This window comes from Phocoena sinus, chromosome 1 (genome assembly GCF_008692025.1).
Source record: "Phocoena sinus isolate mPhoSin1 chromosome 1, mPhoSin1.pri, whole genome shotgun sequence".
Classification (NCBI taxonomy): domain Eukaryota; kingdom Metazoa; phylum Chordata; class Mammalia; order Artiodactyla; family Phocoenidae; genus Phocoena; species Phocoena sinus.
Genome location: NC_045763.1, coordinates 43,506,085 through 43,518,633, shown reverse-complemented (window position 1 = coordinate 43,518,633; position 12,549 = coordinate 43,506,085). Strand labels below are relative to the sequence as shown.

The window sequence follows — 12,549 nt, the reverse complement described above, 5'->3', positions numbered from 1 at the left end:
AAATCTTAGTGTTTGATTTCTTTTTGAGTTTTCTCAAATATCACCTGAGCACCATTTACTCTGACATTGACTTTGTGGAAGATATGCAGAGAGTCTGCAAGGTCAGGGGTACAAAATTGTGGTGGATAGATGATTGGAGGACTTTCAAATGACTGATCTTGAAGTCATCACTAGAGGTGGTCTGTGTGTGTCAGTTGGTTGCCATTGGCTGCCTTGTGGATGTTATGTTTGATCCTCTCTCTGCTTTTGTGTGTGACTTTGATTTTTAGAATTAAATAAAAATATTCTGTTTTATTATTTAGTTCAACAAAAGTTATTCAACCCTTCATTAGTTATACTAAGTACCGACAAGAAAAAAATGTCAGTAATATTTTAATGAGTATCTAGTAGCTAATTAAATTAAGAGTTTCTTCTCAGAGCAAGCAAAAGTTCAAAGTTTATTAAATATTGTAAGAAATTAATTTTTTCAATGTGTTTTGTTGGAAAAATGAGTTTAATTTCTTAAAAACTTGATTGCATTGCTGTTATTATATAAATTGTTAATTTGCATATGTAATTTGATGCATCACAATTTATATAAGGAATATATTACATTAAACAGCAAATACAGATATAAAATTAAGTGAAATACTAATAGCCTTTAAAATTTTAACTTGGGATTTCCCTGGTGGTGCAGTGGTTAAGAATCCGCCTGCCAATGCGGGGGACACAGGTTCAATCCCTGGTCTGAGAGGATCCCACATTCTGTGGAGCAACTAAGCCTGTGCACCACAAGTACTGAACCTGCGCTCTAGAGCCAGCGAGCCACAACTCCTGAGCCCGTGTGCCACAACTACTGAAGCCCGTGCACCTAGAGCCCGTGTTTCACAACAAGAGAAGCCACTGCAATGAGAAGCCCGCGCATCACAACGAAGAGTAGACCCCGCTCGCCACAACTAGAGAAAGCCCACATGCAGCACTGAAGACCCAACACGGCCAAAAATAAATTAATTAAAAAAAATTTTAACTTAAAAAGTTAAAAAAAGTAGGCCTCAGATACTTTTTATTTATAAAATCACAGATACACATAAAATATGTAAACAGATTGTATATGTGTGTAAAAATGTCATAGGGGAGTGATTAGAAGAAAATTTCTGAAAAGGCTACTTAGGGTTGATAATGGAAAAAAAAAAGATCAAGAAACACCAGCCTAGAAATACATATATATGTGGTAAAACTATCAAGAAAAGCAGAGAAGTGATACCTGTAACATTCATGATATTAACTCTGAGGATAAGGTGGGTGCTGGGTTCTTCTAGAGTTCTGACAGTGGTCTATTTCTTGATCTGAGTGGTGGCCACTCAGGTGTTTACCTTATAGTCTATATGCCCATGTTTTATATATAATACTTTTCTGTCTGGGTATTATATTTCATAATAGAAAAAAGGTAGTTTGTAGACTTTAAAATCTAGAAATACTGTGTATTGTTTAGGTTTTATATGCATGATTATGAACTAAATCTCCATCTTAGTAAAGCTTCTTAATTAAAAAAAGTAGATGTTGACTGATGAAAAGCTTTTACCAAACAGTTTTTTTTTTTTTTCAGATGGGCCCAATTCTTCATCCATCCACTAATGATCAGAGATGCAATTGACCGGGAAGTTGAAGCTGTTGATAGTGGTAAGTGCTTTATGTCTTGCTGCTTTTTCCTTCATTGATCCAGTCGTTTAGCACATTTACTATTCTTTGTCACTCTTTATATTATAAAGGGCTAAGTTAAAATAGATATGTCATGTTTATTTTTGAAGCCATTAAATGTCTAATTCAGTATATATTTGAAATAAGTCAAAGAATGGTAGATTTTCGATTTTTCAGCCTTTGTTTTTTGAGGGTTTTACCACAGTGACTGACCTTTTGCAGGATAAGAGCCTAATTCTTAAAGCTAATACTGGGTGTTAAAACTTTAAAAGTTCACATACTCTTTTTGTATGAAGAGGCATTTTCTCTGAGGCTTTATTTTAAGCACCATCCTGATATTTAAATAGCATATTTTTTGTTGCCTCTGTGTGTCAGTGCTTTGTGGGTTGAGTTTCTGTAGTTCTGAAAACAATCGTGGTATGTTTATGGATGAAGAAACTAAACTCCTGAACAGGAAATGCGTTTAATTTTACTTTTTGACAGTTTTTCTTATCTTTGTGATTTAAATACTGAAGACCGTAAGGAAGGCTGTGTGTCTCTATGGGGTGCAGGTTCATTAGAGAACTGTGCTGCACATATCCCTTAATTACAAAGTACCAGTAAATAGCACCACTGCAGATTAACCCTGCTTCCTTATTTTAGTATTAGAAACATGTAACAGTAGACTTGGGGGGATTTCTAGTTCACATAGGTTAGGCTTGGCTTGCATAGCTGAAGAGGCCAGGTTTCTGTACTAGTTCTTCCCTTTGTAGCATTTTCCCTCTTGGCTTGATTGTCTAGTTCTAATAATCACTTATTGCGTTCACTAGGCTGAATAAACTGCAGATGGCTGGAAAGAACTGTCTTGAAGTCAGCAAACTGTGTTTTACTTATAGAAATGTCACTAACTGTGGCCCTCAATTTATTTGTAAAAGAGGGTGGAATGGAGTTAGATTCCTCCTGGTTCTAGTAGCTCCTTATAATCAAGGATTTATTTTCTTCATTTTTGTTACTTGCCTACCCACAGTGTCTGTTTTTTCATAGGCCCAGATAAGTATTTGTTGAATACATGAAAAACCAAAATAACTAAGGAAAACTCCAAAAGCCTTCCCTACTTTTTGGGACCTAGGAACTATATTCTGTGTCTTTAATTCTTTCAAGTGTGTTTTTCTTTATACAGTTTCTAGAGTGGGTCGAAATTGGCATTTAAAAGGTTAGACGTCTAGGGAATTCCATGGCAGTCCAGTGGTAGGATTCAGCGCTTTACTGCCAGGGCCCACGTTCAATCCATGGTCGGCAAACTAAGATCTCGCAAGCTGTGTGGTGCGGCCAAAAAAGAAAGATTAAACGTCTAATTTAATTTTACAAGTTTAATTCAGAATATATTTTATTATATTTTGAATATTATGCAGAAATATATGTATATATGTACATATGTGATATATGGTATGTACACACACACTCACATACAATAAGTCGTTTTGGTTTAAGATGAACTTAAGCTAAAGGCTCTGTTTTTTTGTTTGTTTTTGATGATAGGAGACCTAGATTTCAATTTGTGATCTGATATAAATAGCTAGGTATATATCATTAGTTACTTAACCTTCTAAGTATGAAGGATTTACTTGAGATTAGGGAGATGGGAGAGGTCTTAAATTTTAACTTGTATAATAAACTAGTATTCATTAGCCAGTTTTGCTTTTTAGCATACTGTTTATGATGTATTATTCTTTTATTTGCATTTATAAGACATCAGAAAATTATAAATAAGACAAGAGCTAAGTTTAGATTCTATGAACATACAACAAGATCATTTGGAGACTCAATATTTATACATTGATAGATATTTATTGTGAACACAGTATAAATTTATCTTGGCTAAAACCACAAAATGTTTAACAGTTTTACATGTTAACGTGTATAGTACGCAGACCATTAAGAGTTAACAGCTCTAGGCCAGGTCTAAGTCAGTATTATATTCATACATCTTAGCTTTTCTTTTTTCCAAAATCAATATCTGCAAATAATGAGATCTATTTTTGAAAGCTCAATAATCAGATGTTATTTTCTTCTATTCAGATGTGATAGTCTTTATTCTATCATTCTCATCTCATTCGCATGTTTTTAGTTGCCTGCATGCTTGGATGGCCCATTCAATGTGAGAGGAGTTGAAAGGAAGTTCAGCTATCCTGGTAGAATCATCTTTTCATTTTCTTTTTCCTTTATTCCTCTCCACCTGCTTATGGAAGAGATTCTTTCCTGAGTTTTAAATTTATTATCTTGTTTTACCTTCGTTACTTTATCACCATGCCCTGCATCGACAATCTGTTTTTGGTCTAATCTTTTAGTGGAGTGGTTATACACACAAATTTATAAGCATTTATTTGCACAATGCAGATAGGTCTGTTCAGTGTTTTATAATTTTCTTGAATACATTTAATCACAGGAGCTCATAAATGTCCACAGGGTAGGTTTTAAAATGGGATTAACTTATTGCTAAAAGAAAATTATAGAGAAAAAAATTATTTTTAATGATTAGCTCTTTATTTTAATGATTGTTCATACTTTTACATAAGCATGTTTAATTGCCTGCATATTGTACCTTAGTAATTGAGACTGAGGATATGGCCAAAGACTTTTTTTACATAATCAAGTGGTTGAGTGTGTTCTCTAAGTGTTCAGTATTTATACTCTATTTTTATCAGTTGTAGGAGGTACTAAATCACTTTTTGTAGGTATGTTTATATGTCTACTCCATTAGTTTTCTGTTGCTGCTGTAACAAATTACCAGAAACTCAGGGTTAAAATAACAACAGATTTATTTTCTTAAACTTTTGGAGGTCAGAAGTCTAAAATATTTCCTCAGGGCTGCATTCCTTTTGGAGCCTCCAAGGGAGAATCTGTTTCCTTGCCTTTTGCACCTTCTAGATACCACCTACTTTCCTAGACTATGGCTCCTTTCACTATCTGAAGAGCCATGGGTGTAGAATCTTCTTTGCTATCTGACTTCTGCTTCTGTCTTTATATCTTCTGTCTTTGATCCTCTTACCTCTCTCTTTTAAGGACCCTATGATTACATTGGGACCCAGATAATTCAGGATAATCTCCCCTTCTCAAGATCTTTAATTTAATCACACTGCAAAGTTCCTTTTACCACATAAGGTAACACATTCACAGGTTTTGGAGATTAAGATGTGGCCATCTTTGGGAGCCATTATTCAGCCTGTCACCTTAATAATGGAATTGTTTCTTCTGTGTTACAGCCATATCTTCATAATTTTTACAGAGATTTAAAAAATTTACTCTGTTGAAGCAATGTATATATTTTTTTACTATATATGTTTTCCAGGTATGGAAATTATAAATGTATATATTTTTTTACTGTCTCATCTTTGATTTAGACTTCATGGCTTATAACTGAAGTGTTTTATTGAATATACTTTTGCTTCTTTCCATCTCTTCTGTCACCACTTTAGTTTCCACTCTCTTTACCAAGTATAACAGTGATGGCCTCTAATCAGTTTCCCTGTCTATACTTTTGCTTCCACATTTACAACCAGAATGAACTTAGTGAAGTCCAGATCTGATAATGTTACTCTCCTTATTAAACATTTGTAATACCTTACCATTACTCCTATGATTAAAAAAAAATAGCTAACATTTTTTTTTTTTTTTTGTGGTATGTGGGCCTCTCACTGTTGTGGTCTCTCCCGTTGCGGAGCACAGGCTCCGGATGCACAGGCTCAATGGCCATGGCTCACGGGCCCAGCCGCTCTGTGGCATGTGGGAACTTCCCGGACCGGGGCACAAACCTGTGTCCCCTGCATCGGCAGGCGGACTCTCAACCACTGCGCCACCAGGGAAGCCCCCCCCAAAATAGCTAACATTTATTGAGCACTTATTATGTGCATTGTTATGATTATTACCTCCATTATCCTTATTTGACATACAATGAAACTGAGGCTTAGAAGTGCTCTTTCAAAAATTGTTTCTTAACTCTTCGGCCTGATATCTTGCCTCTGCTTTGATTCTGAACCTTCTGCCTCCAGCATCTAGTTTTAGTAGTACCTGCTGCATGATGTTCAGTAAATACTTGTTGAAGGAATATATCTTATTTAATTCTTATAAGAATCCTGTGAGCTAGGTACTTGTAACTCCATTCTATAAATGAGAAATAGAATCAGGGAAGTTAGATAACTTTCTCAAGGTTGTATAGTTTAGTAAATGGCAGAATTGGATTCTAGCCAAGATACTTCTGACTTCAAAGTGATTGTTTTTAACCATTAATACTTTATTACCAACACAGTTGGCTTTGGAGGAGATTTAAACAATATATATGACAAACTTCCCAGACAGTAAGGAGTTTGATTTAACATTTTCTTGGCACTTTCATCAGTAAGATCTTGGACATAGCATCTGTTGACTGAAAAAAAGAGCACAACCTAAAAGTTGAGAGTTATGTTTTATTTGGCGGATTTTCTGAGGACTTCAAGCCTGGGACACAGCATCTCAGATAACGCTGAGAAAACTGTTCCAAAGAGGCAAGCGGGGGAGCTAGGATATATAGGATTTTTTTGCAACAAAAGACCAGGTAGTCGGAACATCAGAAGATTACTGTTAGTAAAAGAAACTGAGATATCTCAAGTTAAGGAATTTAGCGCTTTTCTATGTACGGGAAGATGCAAGAGTCTGGGCTCACTGAAATCATTCCTTTGATAGGCACCGCAGCTATCTGGGTCCAGTATCCTATGTTTTCTCATCCTGAGCTTCCTGAGGGCGCACCGTCCCTGTGGCTGTAATGTGATGGCTTGATGGCTGCAACATCTTTTGTTTACTGATATGGCAGGCAGTACTTTAGTTCTCACAATAATAACCTTCAGATTATTAACTGCCTGTTTCATTTGAAAATAAGGGAAAATCTCTAGAAAGGTGAATTGACTACCCAAAGTTAGAGAATATGTTAAGTCACAGAACTTGTCCTAGATCATTGATTTCCCTGCTTCAGTCTTACTACACTTTATTCATGAAATTAATTTTTGTTACTTCCTTACTTTCAGTTCTTTAAGCTTGAATTTCCAGATAATAAAGCAAGATACTGAATTTCATTTTATTAAAAGTGTTTCCTTAAAACTGACAGAATATCAACTTGCAAGACCCTCTGATGCAAACAGAAAGGAAATGTTGTTTGGAAGCCTTGCTAGACCTGGACATCCTATGGGGAAATTTTTTTGGGGTAAGATACTAAATACTTCATCTACTTCATGTTTTCTAGTTAAGGAAGATTGAGAATATGAAAAGTTTATAAAGAATGGAAAGTTATAAAGGTAGGGTAGTTAGGTACCTTTTACCTTTTAGGGTAGGTAGGAAGCTTTTCAAATAGAAAGTAGTTCAGCATGCCTATATTTGGTTCTCTAACATTGGATATATGAGGAATAGCACCTAACATTTTGTGAATGTTTTCTGGGTGCCAGATGCTCTGGTAACACTACATGAATTATCCCATTCAATCATCATAACAATGTTACGAGCTTGGTACCATTATAATCTCCATTTAAAGATAAAGAAACAGGCTCAGAGAAGTTAATTTTCTTAAATATGATAGTGGTGGATGTGGGATTTGAACCTCTGTTTATCTGGTTATAAAGTGTGTGCTCTTCCCCAACCTGACATTTCCAGTTATCAACAGAGATTCAGCAATAATTTCTCTAGTAGCTTTTGAGCTGTGACCTAATTTTGTTTAATTGTTAAGCTGTTTAAATGGTATCTGGTTTTTCATAATGGTTTTCTCTTAGTGTTAGATTTCAGTTATTATGGCTTTTTCTTAGTGTTAGAATTCAGTTATTATAGCCTTATATTAATCCTCTTGACCACAGAGTAGAATCTGGAATGAGTTGATCTAAATGGTACTTCATTCAAAGGATGATTTGCTTGTTTGCTTGTTTGTACAGTTATATACACTTTGTATGTCATCCTTGCTTTATGTGGTTTATTTTTAAGAATTATACAGAATATTACTAAAATAATTAAGAGATAAAACCTAATAGTAGACTAATTATTAAGAAAGGAAGCTTAAGGCAATTACTGTTGTTAAGGTATTGCCAACTAGAGATTAATTCCTTATGTGTTAAAATATACTTTGAAATTGTTTCTTATGAATTTTTGTCTTATTATTATACACTGTTTCAATATTTTGAGTCACTTGGGTTATTTCATTAGTTAAATATAGTGGCAAAGGATGCATTGTCAGTGTGGAGACTTAATAAACTTAGTTATTTCTATAATCTTTTCCATCTTTTTATAGGAAATGCTGAGACTCTCAAACATGAACCAAAAAGAAATAATATTGATACACATGCTAGATTGAGAGAATTCTGGATGCGTTACTATTCTGCTCATTACATGACTTTAGTGGTTCAATCCAAAGGTAATATTGTCTACTATGGCCCTTAAAATTATTTGGAAGTAGTGCTTTCTTAGGATTTGTCTGTCGTATCAATGTTGCAGTTCACTGTTAATTTACAATACTTTAGTGCTTGATCCTAATATGAACTAAAGAAAATCAGAATTTGAAGAGGCAAAGCTCAGGGAAGCACAAAATCATCTGATTCTCAGGCAAATGTTTTTTCTTTTATAGACATAGGTCTTAACTCCAGGCTAGTCTATGAGTGTATTAATGTACTGATTGATCATGAATTGTTTTTTCTTTTTTAATAAACTTATTTATTTATTTATTTAATTTTGGCTGTGTTGGGCCTTCATTGCTGTGTGCAGGCTTTCTCTGGTTGCGGCGAGCGGGGGCGATTCTTCGTTGCAGTTTGCGGGCTTCTAATTGCGATGGCTTCTCTTTTTTGTGGAGCATGGTCTCTAGGTGCATGAACTTCAGTAGTTGTGGCACACGGGCTCAGTAGTTGTGGCACATGGGCTTAGTTTGCTCCTCAGCATGTGGGATCTTCCCAGACCAGGGCTTGAACCCGTTTCCCCTGCATTGGCAGGCAGATTCTTAACCACTGCGCCACTGGGAAGTCCCATGAATTGGCCTTTTAAGCCACATTTGGCTGCTGCCTCTGTTATCTCTGGTTTTGCATTTAATCTGTATTAATCATAAACTCTTAAAGGGCACAGTGTTTGTCTTTTCATCCTTACATAGGGTTCAGTAAAATGACATGATTAATTGAAGTCTGTCATGGTGATGCTAGCAGAAGTATCTTAAATGTAATAATACTGGTCAATACCTCTGCTCTTTTCCTTCTTTTATCATTACTGAAAATAATGTTGTGTCAACTTTTCTCATTAAAGAAATCATAGTACCTTTCTTTTGTTTTCTTTATATTTTAATCTCCTTAGGCTGTTTTTCAAAGTCAGTCATTTGCTGAACTATTCATTTTGATATGTCAATACCTTATAGTTTGTATATTTCTTTTTGAAAAACTAATCCTCTCACCCTAATGTGATTCTTCTTTTTATAAAATTTTGGTCTCTCATTGTCAAAATTAAGATCAGAGCTGACTTGGCACTTAATTATAAAATATTTTTGTGTTTAGGATCAAAAGTAGTCCACTAAAGTTAACTTGAACATAAAGTTACAGATATGGTATGGCACTCAAACTACAAATATGCTTCTAGATTCCTTTTACAGCATTTATTAAAATAGGCAATTCTATGTTTGGTATGTAATATTAATTTGCAATTTTTAATTTTTGTTTTCAAATCTGTCATGAACATGCATTTTTCTTCAACTAGGTATTGATTCTTTTTCATTCTCTTCCTCTGTGATAACAAATATGAGCATATTAACGCTTGTTGCAGATTTCTAAAATAAGCCCCACGTGTTTGATTAGAAAACCTTGTCCAATCTAGAGTCAGTTGATTTCGGAGCTTCAGCATTTATTATATCATTTAAGAGTTAAATATCAGTATAAATAGTATAGAGTAAATTCAGAACTTGATTAGTCTAATTTGCATCTTGTATTTATATACTGGGGCATCTCTTTTGAGAATTAGTGAAAGTCATGTAGCTGGTGAAACTAACAAATACTATCCAGTGATGGTAACGAGTCACTGGGATAAAGCTAAAAGGTTTCCTTTTTCATTTAGATCTCCTGTTTTACTAGAAATTTCAGAAGAATTTCTATGAAATATAAGAAAATAATCAAAAGAAGATAGAAATCATATCAGCCTAAGAAGACATATATTAAAACCACAGCAAGTGTAAATTAATGTAAAGTAAATGGAGTATAATAGTACTGATGAGCTGCTGAGAAGGGTAGTATAGGTTAATTAAGAGAAACCTTCCTAGAGGAAGTAAGTTTTGGAATGGGGTAGGAGGATGATTGATGTATTTTTATCTCTTGGTCCTTCATCTAGCCTAATGATAAACAAAAACTTTTTTTCTACTTGTGTGTTTTTTCTAACTTTGCCAGGGAGAAAGAATAAAGGAGTCTTAACAAAATTATATGTGTCTCAAGGTTTTCTTAAATATTATTTTTCCTATTACTGATTAAGGAGTGGCAAGTGATGCCCAAACTAAAGTATTCCTTTGTTTTATAGTTAAAGATCTGTGAGAAATATAATTGCATTTCTACCTTTAATAACAACACTGCCTTTCCCTGTCTCCTTCCTGCCCTCTCCACGAAGAAACACTGGATACTTTAGAAAAGTGGGTGACTGAAATCTTCTCTCAGATACCAAACAAGTAAGACATTTATTTTCATAAATCATACACCTATAGAGTTAAAGAGGCTAAAGTTAAAGAGTTAAAGATTCATATCTTCCCGTATGAATCACAGAGGTTTTTGCTTTTAGTTTATTTTTTTTTAAACAGGTGATTATATTAAGAACTAAAGTAGTTTAGCAAGATTGCACAGCCTTTGAGTGGGAAAACTAAGATAACCAAAGATCCCATAGTTTCTGTAGTTCAGAACTTATAAGCTTGTAAACTTATAGTAAGCAGTAACTCTGAAGAATTTGTGCCTCCTTTTACATTTATTCAGAGCTTTTCTGTTACTGTGTACAGTGCTTGAAATTATGATATGAAAGCAAATATTGTATTGAGAGGTAGCATATACATATACGTATCCCCTGCCTCAGAACAAATTAAGTTCTGAAGGTTTGTTTTTTAAAGTCAGTTGTTTGGAACTTGGAATGCTTTTTCCCCATAAACAAAATAATCTCGTAGTTGATGACTGACTTTACATATTGCCTGAAAAGTCTATTGCATATATTGTAGTTGAATCAAATTGCCTTTTATTAGAAATTGGATGTAGGGTTCTAGTTCAGAAAGCTACTATATTTTGTCCACCTCAAATTCATCAAAATAATACAAATATTAAAAGATACTTTATTGTTACATTTTTTGTTGCAAAGAATACAGAAAATTTAATTCTCAAGCAAAGTGTCTCTTCCCACTCTTAGCAGTTTGCATTTTAGTAAACTAAATGAAATCAGATTATTTTTTCTTGCATCAGGTGAGTAAGCTAGACTCTTTCCAGTTCTTCATTCCAAGACAATTTGTTTTAAATTTATGAAAGAAAAATTAGCTTTAAAAATGTTGGAATAATTTGTAATAACAACAGATTGGTTATTATTATCTTGGCTTTATGTAAACTTCTGTTGATAATTAGTAATACTTTTAAGTATGCTAATTAAGATAATGAAAGCCATGCCAAAGTTATGAGGTTATTTAATTTGTTTTTGTTTGTTTTGATAAGAAATGAGTATTAGCTATGGAAATGTCAAATGGCAGATTGAAATGTGTTTCACTGTGAAACTTTACTAATAAAATCAGAGGTATATTGAATAGACGGATTCATTAGGTCTTGTCAATCAATTCCTAATAAGAATTTGAAATTAAAAAAAGTGCTTTTACATATTATTCACTAAGAACTTTGGTTCCTTAATCAGACGGGTTAAAAAGTGTTCTAGGTAATTAATACTGATTCATACTGACCATATTTTAGAAGAAATATTAGTTACAATATATTCAACCAGGTGGGAAGCCTCTAGAAGGAGGAGTCCAAGTTTCTCAAATACTACAGTGCCTAATATTGTACTTTATATGTAAGAATCTCTCCATGTATATTTCTTGGATTAAAAAAAAATCTCTAGTGTAAGTTTTCTTTCTGAAATGGCTTTGTATTAAGAGGAGAACTGAAGTTGGATGAGACTGATAGAGACAGTAAATATTGGGAGGGGAGGTCCCTTCAATTCATTGTTTTCTGTCTCCTGTGAGTTTTAAAAGTATTTGAGTTATTGGGGCTGAGGTTAAGAATAGTTTGTGTAGTTCAGGATTTTGTGGCTTTGTTGCCATCTATTCGCTTATGCCTAGAATGCTTTTCAGCCAGGAGTATGTAGAATAGACTATAAAAACCTATCAGTTTAGGCATCCCTAAAGATACTGCTTATAAAGGCTTTTGCCAATTAAATTTTAATGTATTTGTTTTATTTTCAGTGGGTTACCCAAACCAAACTTTGGCCATTTAACGGATCCATTTGACACACCAGCATTTAACAAACTTTATAGAGGTTCGTGAACCAAAGGTTTAAAACTGTTTGAAATAACTTTAGCACATTCTCTAAAACTTAACTGAGGCTGCCAATTTTCTTTGAAAATGAGAATACAGCAGAAAGTACAGCTGGATTGGAAAGGGAGTAGACAGTGGAAATCCAACTAGTGACAGATAGCAGGCCACTAAGTAGTAGCAGTTTCATTGGTTTGGCACCTTAATGCTACTTGAGTCTGTTTCATGCTTTCTCCCTATTTTCTTCTTGTTCCCTTTTGTTCTTGGTTTTTTGTTTCTTTCCTATTTTGTTTTTATCTATATTCTGCTCTTTTTTGCCTTTAAAAGAGAAAAATAGAGGATGGGAAAACACTTTGGAAATAATTTCCTTTTATCT

At 34.1% G+C, this 12,549-nt stretch overlaps 1 protein-coding gene across 1 annotated transcript in view; it reads left to right on the top strand.

The window, feature by feature from the left end:
• NRDC (nardilysin convertase) overlaps window positions 1-12,549 on the top strand; it is a 99,725-nt gene that overhangs the window by 52,638 nt on the left and 34,538 nt on the right. The window contains 5 exon segments of the mRNA XM_032650566.1: window positions 1,586-1,659; window positions 6,794-6,889; window positions 7,958-8,080; window positions 10,291-10,348; window positions 12,104-12,177. Of these exon segments, the coding sequence (XP_032506457.1) occupies window positions 1,586-1,659; window positions 6,794-6,889; window positions 7,958-8,080; window positions 10,291-10,348; window positions 12,104-12,177 (425 nt within the window).